At 56.5% G+C, this 13,669-nt stretch overlaps 1 protein-coding gene across 4 annotated transcripts in view; it reads left to right on the top strand.

The window, feature by feature from the left end:
* CMIP (c-Maf inducing protein) overlaps positions 1-13,669 on the top strand; it is a 213,864-nt gene that overhangs the window by 152,774 nt on the left and 47,421 nt on the right. For all 4 annotated transcript variants that reach the window (XM_010850800.1, XM_010850797.1, XM_010850798.1 and 1 more), the window contains exon 4: positions 13,025-13,186. In XM_010850800.1, coding sequence (XP_010849102.1) covers positions 13,025-13,186 — 162 coding nt within the window. The remainder of the gene's footprint in view (positions 1-13,024; positions 13,187-13,669) is intronic.

The raw sequence follows: 13,669 nt of genomic DNA on the forward strand, positions 1-13,669 counted from the left end.
CAGAGACGAAGCCAAACAGAGCCTCCAAAAAGAGCAGGCCTGTCCCTGCAGAGGGACTAGGTCCTTACCTCACCCGGGGATCAGAAGATATCCCGGGAGCAGCCTGCTCTCTGGATGGAATGGGGTTTGGGAGGGAGGCTGACTGATCCTGAGACAAAGGCAGAGGCACCACGGCCCCGGCGGCCGTCGTCTGCACCTGCTCCCCTGGTGCCCTCTTAGACCCAAGGGTGGTTTTGCAGAAAACTCTGAAATGGACAGAGAGCCCCTGTCCAGGGTCCTAAAGCCACCCAGATGGAGCCTGCCGACCTTGGTGGCTGGAGGCCACGGTGGCTTGTGTCCAGGTGGGAGCTGGAGAGGCGGCAGGGACCAGGCGGGTGCATGGATAGGAGCCTTTGGCAGAATGGATGCCATTCTGAGGTCATCCTTTGGCTGACCTCTAAGCTGGAACAGATGTCCAGGAGTCCATGGAACCCGAAAAGCACACCCAGGAGGTCTGGGACCAACTCGATTCTGAGGGAAGGTGGTGGGCTGCAGCAGACCCTTGGTGACTGTCGGCTCTCAGAGCCTTTGACAGCATCTGCGATGAACTTTGCGTCTAGAACAGTTTTTATTTCCTTCCAGGCCTCTCCACCACAGTGGACCCACCATGTCTCACTGGTTCTCAAAGTGGGGCTCCCAGACCAGCAGCCTGTATGTGATCTGGAAACTTACTAGCAATGTACACCCCTGTCTCAGGAATTGGAAGGTGGGGGAGGAGAGTGTAGCAAGGTGTGTTTTCCAGGTGATTCTGGTACACACCGCAGTCTGAGAGCCCCTGCAGCCCCTCTCGAAGAAAGGGAGAAAGCGCAGCAGACAACGTACTGCATGCCCGCTGTTTTCCAGCCACTTCATCTGCTGCCCTTTTGAGACGGTACAGTGTCCATGGGAGATAGGATTCAGTTCAGTTCAGTGGCTCAGTCGTGTCCGACTCTTTATGACCCCATGGCTGCAGCACACCAGGCTTCCCTGTCCATTGCCAACTCTTGGAGCTTACTTAAACTCATGTCTGTTGAGTCGGTGATGCCATCCAACCATTTCATCCTCTGTCGTCCCCTTCTCTTCCTGCCTTCAATCTTTCCCAGTATCAGGGTCTTTTCCAATGAGTCGGTTCTTCCCATCAGGGGGCCAAAGTATTGGAGCTTCAGCTTCAACATCAGTCCTTCCAATGAATATTCAGGACTAATTTCCTTTAGGATTGACTTTGAATCTCCTTGCAGTCCAAGGGACTCTCAAGAGTCTTCTCCAACACCACAGTTCAAAAGCATCAAGTCTTCGGCATTTAACCTTCTTTATAGTCCAACTCTCACATCCATACATGACTACTGGAAAAACCGTAGCTTTGACTAGACAGACCTTTGTCGGCAAAGTAATATCTCTGCTTTTTAATAAGCTGTATAGGTTGGTCATGGATTTTCTCCCAAGGAACAAGCGTCTTTTAATTTCATGTCCCCATTTTGCAGACCAGAAAACTGACTCTCAGAGTAAAGAACTTTCCCCCGTACCTCAGGCAGAACTCAGCCCCCGGCCTGAGCCTTCTCTTTGTCCCTCTTAGCTCGAGACCATTGAGATCAGGCGTGACGGCTTTGGGTTGCCTCTGCCGGCGTCTCCTCTACCATGTGGGCCACTCAGATTTCACGGCGGTGAATGCACTCAAGGTCTCACCCCTGGATCTTCCTTGACCTTGCCCTGGGCCTGCCTGAGTGACTGGTGACACTTGCTCCCCACAAGACCCCCTTCTCAGAAACACAGGACACTTCGCCCCTTTGATTCGAGCGCACCTTCATTGCCTGCCTGGACACAAACATTGATGATCCACTGCAGGTGAATTAATTGGGGAGCTGGGTCCTTTTCCAGGGCACTCATAAATTAAGGCCCTTGGCAGCAGGAGCCATGGCTCCAGCCCAAGAGGAAGCCTGGCGAGGCCTCGAGGCTCCCCGCACGAGGCCTGAGCGGATCAGATGCCTCTGAAGTCCTGTGAGCCCCAGATAAAGTTCTGAGTCAAATAAACAGTGGAGGCCCCTGTTGAGATGCTACCGCCTGAAGCCGAGCCTGGGAACTCCTTATTTGGGATAGAGAGTTCCCTTTCTCGAGCCCAAGGCAAACAGCCCCGTGCTGTCCTCTGCCTTTCAGGGGAGCGAAACTTGCTCTGGACGTCTCTCCCACCCAGCAGAAGAAGAGCAGCCTCGGTACTGTATTTGCATTTTTTAATTTATTTGTTGAGTCTACTGGGGGTGATTCCTCAAAGACAGCCTTTCCTGTTAGTGACGAACACACCCTGAGTTGAGTTGATAGTTATGAGGAAGCAGGACACGTCTCTGGGTATGCGAGAGCCTGGAGGCGGGGTGGGCTTTGATCCTGGGGACCGTGGAAGACCCTGTTGGACCGAGGGGGCCCTCTTGAGGGCAGGCAGTGGACCCTGGAGAAGAGCTCCGTGACACAGAGTGCCTGGAAAGGGTCTGGCTGTCTGGTCAGGGGACGGCCCTGCCGGGGTCCCTGATGCTTGGCAGTCACAGCACCCGATGACCACTGCCCAAAAAGGCCACGCAAAGGAGTTGCCCAGAGCTCTGGCTGAGGTCAGGAGAGAAGACTTCCGTTTGCTTGATTTTCATTTTCTAAATGTACATTCTGCCTTTGCCCGGTGACATTTGAGGTGGCTTACGACAAGACTCAGCATGGGAAAATCTAATCGATGTGGGGCCACTTCCACCCACGGGGTGTGGATGCAGAGACCCATGTACAGCGTGATGCCCTTTGTGTAAAATGAAAGGAGGAACTGAACAACGAAGGCTGGGAGCAAAACCCAGCTCTCTGTACGTTTGCATCTGTTTGCGCGTGGCCAGGGAGGACGGTCGGAACTGATACCCCTGGGGGTTGACAGACTGGCCCACCGCCTGTTTGTTTGTTTTAAATAAGAGATTCAGGGGGACCCAGCCACCCCACCCTCAACCCCAGTCATGCTACAACAACAGAGCGTGGCCAGAAAAGCCTGCAATATTTATCACCTGGCCCCTTCCCAGAAAACGTTCGCCAACCACATGTCATGGTTTTGGCATGGGTGCTGGGGTAGGGTGCAGTGGGGGGCAGAGGTGAAGTTAAAAACAAGCCAGCCTGTATGATGTGGGCTGGATTCACGTACCCTTTTAAGGGGGGTAGGGTGTGCATTCAGGGAATCTGTGGAACGATGGACACCAGCTCACGACCGTGCCGGCGGTGAGCACTCCGTGAGCCTTCATGCTCTGTAGCAGTCCCCTCCCAAACACCGCTCTGTCCGATTCTGGTTTTCCGGTCAGCGTCTTTATCATTTCAAAAACAAGGTGATTGACTGGAACAGTGAAAAATCAAGGAGAACACGATCTCTCAGATACTTTCCAGCTCCTTCTAAGAATGTGGGGTTCTGCCCGATTTTAAGGATTCTGTGAACAGGGACACCACCACCTCCGTGATCCCAGTTTCTGAAATCTTTGGGGGTGTTTCTCTTCACTGCTTTGAGGTTAAATGTACAGCACAGTTCTGGCTTCCTGCAGCAGTTTGAAACGTTTCATGAAGCCAAAGCTCTTTCTTGGCCCTGCACCCACCACCACCACCGTGGTCTTCCCCTGCCCACCCGCGTGTGTGCTCCTACACTTCACGTGACTCACGGGGCTGGAGTCCACGGCAGGGCTGCTGGCCGCGCTTCGTTCCTTTTACCTGCTGCTGGTGTGATCTTGCACGTGGCCATGGTTAGTTCAGGCATTTCCCTGTCAATGGGCATGTAGGGGTTTCTCGTCACCTTTATTTTCTCTCCAGACTTAACTATCTTGAATCAATGCCCCACTGGCCCAATGGCTAGCATTTATTAAACACCTAGAAGGTTCAGCATGAAATCCCGCATTTAATCTCGTCAGAGCTGCCAGAGGCAGGCACACCTCTTAGCCCCATTTTGCAGATGAGGAAACTAAGGTTCAGAGAGGTGGTATGGTTTGCCTGAGGCTGCACAGCTCACAAGCCTCAGAACAGAAGTCTGAATGCAGAGATGCCCCACTCTGCACACACCTCAGGGCCAAAGCAGGGGTGGGGCTGAGCCTGCCCCGTGACTCCTCTGTGCCGAGGACCCCGAGTCAGCCCTGTGCCAAGGTCCTCCCGGGAGTTCCCTCTGCAGCTTCCCGGAGTGTCCAGCCCGCTCCTTGCGATGGCAGTGATGGTGCAGGCGCCCAGGTGCACAGGCGTCCCCGCCCAGCCTTCCTTGAGGCAGCACAGGACCAGAGCTCAGGTCATCAGCTGGGGGTGGGCATCAACGAGAGAGCAAGGAAGAGACAGGGAGTCAGGCCTTTCCCAAGAGGAGAAAGTGAAAAGTGAAAGCGATAGTCGCTCAGTTGTGTCCAACTCTTTGTGACTCCAGGGACTGTAGCCCGTCAGACTCCTCTGTCCATGGAATCCTCCAGGCAAGATGCTGGAGTGGGTTGCCATTTCCTCCTCCGGGATATCTTCCTGACTCAGGGATCAAACCTGGGTCTCCTGCCTTGCAGTCAGATTCTTTACCATCTGAGCTACCAGGGAAGCTCAAGAAGAGACAACCCAGCAGATTCCAAGGGTAAGCTGGGAGAGGCTGCTGACAGCAGGGGCCCTGGCTACCACCTCCGCATGAGAAAAGGATGGGAAGGGCCAGCTGAGACGGCAGAAGCAGGATGGCAGGGAGGCCAGGAGCCAGGCTCCCAGGGGCCTGCCTTGCTCTCACACTCGCCAGCTGTGTGAGTTTCCTGTGACAGAGAACCACAAACTGGGTGGCATCAGCACAAGTGTGCCATCTCTCGGAGGTCAGGGTGCGGGCAGGTGCCTTCCTGGCCTCTTGCAGCTTCTGGGGCTGCCGTGCTGCTTGGCGCCCCTCTGCTGGTGGGAGCCTTGCTCCCGTCCTCACCTGACCTTCTCCCTGTGTGTGTCTTCCCCTGACCTTTTTACGAGGACCCACCCTGCTCCAGCATGACCTCATCTTCCCTTGATGGCGTCTGAAAAGACCTATTTGCAAAGAAGGTCACAGCCACAGACACCAGGGGCTAGGACTAGGACATACCACGTGGGGGACATAACCCGCAGGGCCCGCTGCGTGACCTCCGGCGAGGCCTTAACCCCTCCGTGCCCCCTTCCGTGTGTCACAGGAACCAGCGAGCGTGCCTGTGCCCTGGGGAGGAGCAGACCAGGCCCCGGGGTCAGTTTCACGCAACTCTTATGTGCAAGCTGCTTCAAAGTGCAGACTCCCAGGCCTCATGGGCTCTACTGAGTTAAAACCTGCCTTTTAACAAGCCCCACTGCAGGTGGTTCCTGCGTTTGCAGTGGGCAGGGAGGGTTAAGGGTCTGGTGTGGTAGCCAATGACGGCCAACACATACCACTACGAACCAAGCTCGTGGCAGTGATGGGATTTCAGCTAAGCTATTTCAAATCCTAACAGATAATGCTTTAAAGTGCTGCACGCAGTATGCCAGCAAATTGAGAAAAGCAAGCTGTTTGTAGCTGTCTTTCTGATTCTGAATCTCCTCCCTTTGACAAATACTGAGAGCACCTTCCAGGTGTCCCCAGCAGTTCCACCACCACACAGAACAGTGAGGAGACAGACAAGGCTTGACCCTTTCCCCTGGAGTCAGAGCTGAGAGAGGAGAACAGCCACCGAGAAGTTTCTCAGCGCAGTCAGTCGGATCTATGGGTTGATTGGATTTTGCCAAGGGTGCAGCAGTCCCCAAGAGCTAAGTAGGATGTGGTACCCAGCTGCCAGTCTGGCACCATGACCAGTTCATCGCCTCACCAGCCAGATGCTTGGTTTCCCAGGCAACCAGCTGATGCTCTGGAGACGACAAGCGGGACACTGTGCCCGTGTGTCTGCTGTTTCCTTGGAAGCAGTAATGACTGCAGGGAGACCGCCTCCGGTGGGCACTCGGGGCAGAGTGCCAGGATCTCTCCCGCTCTCTTTCATACAGATTACCCAACTCCCCAGGCTTCCTGGGCAGATGTCAGCTAGGTGCCCAGCTGCAGCCAGTCTGCACCTGCCCCTGGGCTCAGCGCCTCAATTTGAAGGGCTTCTTGTTTGTTTCAGCAGGAGGCAGCAGCATCGATAGAGGCAGAGGAAGCACTCGGGTATGCCCCTCAGAGTGGCCTGGCGGTCGGGGACTCGGGATCCAAAGCTGGACCTGAGTCCAGCTCCAGCTCTGGCTCTTCTTACCAGCTCCTCGACTTAACCTCTCTCAGCCTCAGTCTTCTTAACTGTAAAATGGAGCTAATCATGCCGTTCACATGGACATGATTGTCAGTGAAGTGGGTGTAACGGGAATGCCATTACAGGTGCTTTGCAGAAGAGGGGCTGATCTGTGGGGAGCCCTCCAAAAGCGATGACGGCTAGTGCTCTTGTGTCACTTGTCACAACCCATTATCCTGGCACATGGTGTGCCCTGGACAGGGCTGGCCAGTACTGCTGGGAACAGTGGCTCTGTTAGGGTGAGAAGGCCATGCCTTCCCCTCCAGCCGACGGGAGCCCCAGGGCTAGGCTCGAGTCTCGCTTTATGTCTTTTCCTCTACTCCCTGCCCCTCGGTACTAGAGCCAAAGGCCCCACCCACTCAGTTTGTGTCCCGACTCCCATCCTGACAAACCCAAGTCCTGGAGGGTGTACCTTGATTCATCCGTCTGTCGGTCCCGCAGTAACAGTACGGTAACTGTATTGGCTAAGCTGGAGTCTCTGTGGAGTGTACGGGGGGTGCTGAGAGGGTATGGTGGTCTCAGGGTGGCGATCTAGACTTGGGCCCAGGTGGGCAGTCAGGAAGTGACACACGCGGGCCAGCCACAGGCCTGGGTTGATTCTGAAGGCAAAGGGATGGTGCTTCATGCAGAAAGGGTTTAACAGAGGCCGTTCCGGAGGGCGAAAGAGAGGGTCAGAAACGCCCCCCACCCGGATGTCGGGGACCCCCACCCCCAGCCCAGAAGTGCAGGTGGTTGGCCACCTGGCACAGTCAGCGTGCACACTCACGGTGAGCTTGAGAAAAAGGAGGAGGTCAGAGGCCTGTCTAGGAATCAGGGACGCCAAGGAGGTCACCCACGTGGTCATTCTGCCTGGGAGTGCAGAAGACATCGGGGAGAGGCCTCTGTAGGCTTTGGAGGGGAGGCCTGCGGAGCCTGGGCAGGCGGTGGGTCGGGGTGCTGCTCACACACCGGCCCTGAGGGGTGGGAGGGGCAGCGAGCCCATGGCTGGTCCTCCGGGGCGGGGGTGACGAGGGGACACTTAAGACTTGAGGACAGCCTGCCCGGTAGAACTTTCTGCCACGCTGCACACATCCTCTGTTTGCAGTACCCATTGTGGCAGCCCCCAGCCCTGTGTGGCCTTGGAGACACTGAATGCTCAGCTGTGTTTCCTTTTAATTTGTTTCAGCCTAAGTAGCCACACGCTTTTGAAAGCTGGTGGCTTTCGAGCTGGGCAGCACAGCTTCGGGACGTCCCCTGGCACAAAAGAAGTTGCAGAAGCCAGCCCAGCTCCAGCCTGGCTCCTCCCCCGCCCCCCCTTCCCGCCCCCCGCAGCGCCCCGGGCGGGGGAGCATGCGTGCTCCTGTGAGCCCAGCCTCGGAGGCTGCGGCAAGCGCCGGAGTGGCCACCCTGTCACTGGGAGGCGTGCTCCCAGCCCCTTCTGAGTCACACCAAGGGGCGCCTCCCTGGTGACAGCTCGTCTCCCGCGAAGGCGCCGGCGGGCTCCGCTCTCCCAGACCGGAGGAGCCGGGCGTCTTGTTTGCCAGAGAGATGGCGGAGGTTGCCCAGGTAACGCCCCTTCCCTGATAAGCAGAGGGCGAGGACTGCAGTGGAGCTGCCGGCTCCGTGGTCTGGGTAGCTGGGAGCCTTCCTCGGCCGTGCCTGCTCTGGGTCACTCACCCTCGGGACTCGGACGATAAGAATTAGAGCTGCTGTTCAGCCAGGAACAGGGCTGAGTGTTTGTATGTATTACCCTCTCATGGGCTGGGCATGGCAAGCCTCTGGTAGTGGTCGCTGTCATGGCACGCTGCAGACGAGGGCAGCAGGGTGTCGGTAAGCTCCGTGAGCACCGGGGTCTGTCTGCCTTGCTCCCCACGGGTAACGTGAGCACTTAACTCAGTCCTTGGCAGACCACACTAGATGGTGCCCAGCAGTATTGCTGGCTGGTTGGAAAGATGGATAACTCTTGGCTGGGGAGGATGGATGGGTGGATGGTGGGTGAATGGAGGAGTGAATAGGTGAACGGGTAGATGAAGCAGAGCTCAGATCTGAAGTCTGCTGATTGCAAAGCCTGCACTCCTAATCGCAAAGCCATACTACCTCTGACTTTGATACCTTCCATCTGCATGGGTGGGGATTTTTTTTTTCTCATATACCTTAATTGAGGTGTAATGTACGTGGCATAAGATTCAAAAATTCACCTATTGTGAGTGAGGGATTCAGCGATTGTAGTAAATTTATAGTTGTGCAGCCATCACAGTGCAGGTTTAGAATAGTTCCATCATCTGCAAGACGTCTTCGTATCTGTTTGCAGTTCTAGTCCCTGTTGCCACCTCCCAGCCCCAGGCACTTTCTGTCTCTATAAATGTGCCTTTTTCTAGACCTTTCATGTAAAAGGAGTCCTCCAGCATGTCTGTTGCGTCTGTCTGCTTTCACTTAGCATATTGGGGAGGTTCGGCTGTGTGGTAGCACATGTGAGAGGTTCCATCCTCTTTGCCGCCAACTACTATACTGTCACGCAGAGACCACTTCTTGCATCTCCATTCATCAGCTAATGGACGTTCGGGTTGTTTCCGGTTTGGAGCTGTTATGAGCAATGCTGCTGTGCACGTTCATGTGTGTGTCTTTATGTAGAGTCTGTCTCTGTTTCTCTGGAGTAGATTTCTAGGAACAGAATTGCTAGGTCATATGATAAATTTACGTTTAACAACTTGAGGCACTGTCAAGCTGTTTTCCAGTGGTGCTGTACTGATACAGTGACAAGGGTCCCACTGAATCCACACCCTCGCAGCACGTGGTGGGACCTCTCGGTTCCGTCCAGCCTGGTGGGTGCGGAGCGGCGTCTCCACGTCGGAACCTGCGTCTCCCCGGCAGCCTCCCAGCTTGAGCTGCATATGCTCTGACCTCTCGGCTGGATGGGCTTTTGACCCTTTCCAGCCTCCCGGTTAGCAAACTTTTTCTTGAAAGGGCCAGATGGCAAATGTCTGGGGCTCTGCGGGCTGCATACGAGCCTGTGGCATATTCTTTTCTGTTTTTTTTTCCCCCCAACCCTTAAAAAAAAAATAATGAGACCATTCTTGGCTTCCTTGCACAAAAATAAGCAGGGAGACAGCTCCGAGGCTCCTGTCAAAGGAACCCCTCGGCCCATGCACTCGAGACAGGGCAGGAGGTCGCCCACCCCTCTGGTGAAGAGGGCTTGGTGGAGGGGTCCCGCGCAGCAGGGCCCAGGGCCGGGCTGCCAGGAGTCTGGGAGTTCAGGTTCCAGAGGCGGCCCCAGCCCAGCCCCGCCATGATTCATCACCACATGAGCTCATCAGACTGGCTCCTGGGATGAAACGTGCCGTTTTGTCACCCGAGGCGGAGTGACCAGGCCCCTGGTCCTGCCTCCGCCCTGTGGCCGTGCCCTGCCAGGGCTCAGAGCCCCTTCTGGGAGCCCACTGCCGGTCCATACCCTGTAACCACAGCTGTCACAGCCACCCTGCCCACGGCTGCTCCCACGACCCCCAGAGCCCTGGAAATGTGTCCCAGCCCTCGTCCCAGGCCCCAAAGCATTCCTGATGGCTTCCTGACCGTGTCTCTAGTGAACCATCTGCTCTGGCCCTGACCTGTGTGATAAGACACCTCTCGGGTCCCTCAGAGCCCGTTCGTACTTGTGACTCTGCCACCTTTCTAGTTGTGTGACCTGGTGTGAGTCATGTCACCTCCTGGCTGCAGTAGCCACGTGTGTAAAGGGGCTACCAGAGCCCATGGTGGAAGCGGCAGGCCCCCTGTTTCTCGGCCTCACCCTGCCCTGAAGGCTGCTCCCTGTAAGCCCAGGCAATCCGCCCGCGGACGTGTCTACGGAAGCACTCTAGCCTGGGCACAGGGCAGCCAGGAGCCCAGGAAGCTGGTGGGTAGCAGCCCAGCCTCCTTGGCCCTTGGGTGCGTTGGCGTGATCCGCCCTGGCCGTCTCGTCCCCGCAGGGGTGGCGATGCCGGCTGCCGGATCCTAACGCTCCACGATGCCCTGGTGACTTGCTGCCCGCTCCCCCCAGCCCCACTCCCTGCCTGCTCTCCTGCGCCCTCGATCACCTCCCAGGGCTCCTGGCAGGTCCCCGGCTCCTGGGGTGACCGGGAGGGTGGCGTGAGCTGACACCCGGAAGTGCCCTGCACGGTGCCTGGCGGGTCACAGTACATGCTCATTAAACGTCAGCCCTCGTCAGGCCTTGGGAACTTCCAGCGGGGACGCCTCTCAGGCAGGGGCCTGTGGGAAAGCTGTTGTCCCCTGGTCCTTTGAGGGGGGCTGTGTCTGTGAGCCCGAGGCTGGGCGTGCCTGGGAGAGGGCTCGTGGGAAGCTGTGCAGGGGCCGGGGGCACCCGGAGGGCCCTCCCCCTGGGCCGTGTGTCCCGGAGCCTCGGCGACATCCAGGTGTGGGTACCCGAGGACGGAGGGAGCACGCTCACGGCCACCAACCCCCACGGGCCAAGTCTGAAGGAGAGCTGGCTGACCAGTGATCACCGAAGATTAACGATGGCTATTTCTAGGTGGTGGGATCTCTGAGGCCCTTTTTTCATTGATCCTTTTGTCTGTGTGTTTCAGCATGGTTTACATTTCTCACAGTGAGGATGCCCCGTTTTCACAAAAAGAATGAAGTCATTATCCTTTCCAAAATAAATAACCTGCAGCTGATTAGAAGAGAGGGCGCTTAAAGCCCAGGCCGTAGGCCCATCTAGAGTATACCATGGGAAGACCTGCCCATGCGTCCTTGTGGTTTTCTTTGGGGCTTAATATACGGCAAGTTTCTGCAGCCATCTCATGGTCATTTAAAAAATAAAGCAATTCTCTGGTCACAGAACCGACCCGCAACATCCAGGACTCAAAGGAGCATTCGTCTTTCAGGGCTGGGTCAAGTTCTTGCCTTGCAAAGTGTCTCTGCTGCCTGAGATTTCAGGCGCTGTGTGTCTGCTTGGACCTGGCTGTGCTCCTGGCTGACAGTCGCTGGGACTGAGGCTGGTTACCGTCCCAGGGAAGCCTCGGGAAGCTGGGTGCACCTCCTCACGAGAGAGCGGGATTTGGTGAACACTGCCAGTCACCGTCATCCCCATCTATGGTGTATGTACTGTTCAATAAACACCGCCCCCCCACCACACACACACACACACACACGCTCACACACACACACGCATGCACGCTGCCATGGTTTCTTCCGGCCCTTGTAGGATCTAACATGATTGACAAGTAAATGTCTCCACTCTCTTCCGTACCCCACTTGAGGAGAACTGTGCTGTCTTCACAGCAGCAGCTGGGGGTGTAGAGTAGAGGGAGGTGGGGGAGGTGGAGGGTGTGTGGAGAGAGAGGGAAGTGGGGAGACAGACCGCGTATGTCCATGAGTGAGGGCTGGGATGAAGACGGGGAAGTACTCCCAGGTGTACGTTCACTGAGTGGGGGATGGCGGTGGTGACGGGCGTGATTAGCAAGGAAGAGGCTCCAGAACACCGTGGCGTGTGAGAAAAAAACAAAAACGGGAGAAAGAAAATTAGGATGCTGTGATGTCTGGATCGCAGTGGCTCGTAGGTTTCATCCCTTTCAAGTTTCTCAGGAGACCAGCCGAGTGTCTGAGTTCCCTCTTTGTTCCGTGGTTGTGATCCTTGGACTGTGCTTCTGAGCACAACTCCGTCCAGAAAGGGGACCACGCGGGTCCAGGATTTATAAGGCTTATACAGTGGACGAGGCCACAGGCTGTTTCCACGTGTCATTTACAGAAGTGGAAACTGAGGCTCAGGAGGTGAAATGCTTTATAGGAAGAACCGGGTCTGTCTGATTCCACAGTCTGCCTGGGGGTTTCCACCACGACGCCTCACTCAGCACCGTGCGCTACTCAGTCCAGTGTGGACTTTGTCCCCCAGATGTTCTGTTCTAGGCCCTGGGGTCCAAGACCCTTCATCCTTGTTAACTCAGAAACGCAGTGGTCAGGGAGACGCTGGAGGCCTGCGAGCTTGCCTCGGGGGCCAGCGTGAGACTCTCGCCGCCTCCTCCCCTTGTCCAGACTTTGGCTCTGAGGCTGTGACGTGTCACCCAGCTGGCTGCTGGTTCCGTGACTTTAAAATTAGGTTTTCCCCAGGGAGTGGGACACTTAATGAAGGAGTTTATCCAGTTAGAAAGAGAGGCTCCCAGGCAAGCCGGGCGTCCGCGAGGCAGGCAGCTGCTGGGACCGCGGCCTTCAGAGAGGGCTTCTGTTTCCATGATGTCAGAGGGCGGAACCAGCCTGGCCCCTGCCCCAGCCGCTCCCCAGCTCTGGGTCCTGAGGCGATAAGGCACTGTCTTACCCCCCACTTGCAGTCTGAGGACCACTCTGGGCTCAGTCCCTGCCTGGCTGGAGCTGAATTCCAGGCGCCAAGCCTGTCTGTCTGGTTTCTCAGCTGCTCACACTCTCCAGGTGGCCTCGTAGGACCAGGGTGAGCAGAAACATTGCCTCCAACACAAAGAAAGTACCTTCCTGCTGTGATTGCATTGGAATACCTGGGGAACGAGTTTGGCATAAGATGCGATCTGAAGGATAACTATCTTCATCCTTTTCAAAAGGTCACTGGAAGCATAGTAGAAATGACTCTCCTAGTTGTCAGGAGGCCTGGCTGTCTGCAGCCGCAGGCTTCGACTTGGGGCAAGACTCTGTTCTTCCGGGATGGGATTCTGATGGGGAGGGAGGGAGGCGTCCACCCTGAAGCAGTGGAGTCACCGATTGTGTTGTGTATTTCGCCCACCCCCGGCCTGTCCATCACACGCGTGGGTCTCTTTCTCTCTCCCAACCAGAAAAAGATTTACAAATACAAGAAAGTCCTGAGTAACCCGAGCCGTTGGGAGGTCGTCCTGAAGGAGATCCGGACGCTGGTGGACATGGCTCTGACGTCCCCTCTGCAGGACGACTCCATCAACCAGGCCCCACTGGAAATCGTCTCGAAACTGCTCTCAGAGGTAAGGCCGCCCCTTGGCCTGATCCCGCTCTGTGCCACCTGCCCCCACCCCAGTCCCTCCAACACTTGGAAGTTTTATTCCTTTACGGGGTCCACTGAGCACCACCCTGTGTCAAGCGGCAGATTGAATTCGAGTTTGTGTGTCTCCCCATCACGGGAGGAGGTGAGCCATCCCCCAGTGACATGAGGGAGCTGAGAAGGAGGTCAGGTCGAGGGGAGAGTGGTTGTCACCCCACCGTGCCCCAGGACCTGCTTTGGGACAGGACCTGGCAGGGGCTGGCCTTGGACCCGAGCTGGGCTGGCGGCCGCTGTCAGAATCCTCTCGTTCATCCTGGGTGGGAGTGCATCGTGCAGCCCCCAGACCGCCCTTCCTCCACCCCCTGCGCCGGCCGCCTCCCCACACCCAGCGTTGGGGTTCCGGGCAGACGTGGCTTCTGCTCTTCTCAGCACCCACAGCCCCACTGTTTAGCTCACACAGGGTTTG

Source organism: Bison bison, unplaced genomic scaffold (assembly GCF_000754665.1).
Source record: "Bison bison bison isolate TAMUID 2011002044 unplaced genomic scaffold, Bison_UMD1.0 scf7180017864295, whole genome shotgun sequence".
NCBI lineage: Eukaryota > Metazoa > Chordata > Mammalia > Artiodactyla > Bovidae > Bison > Bison bison.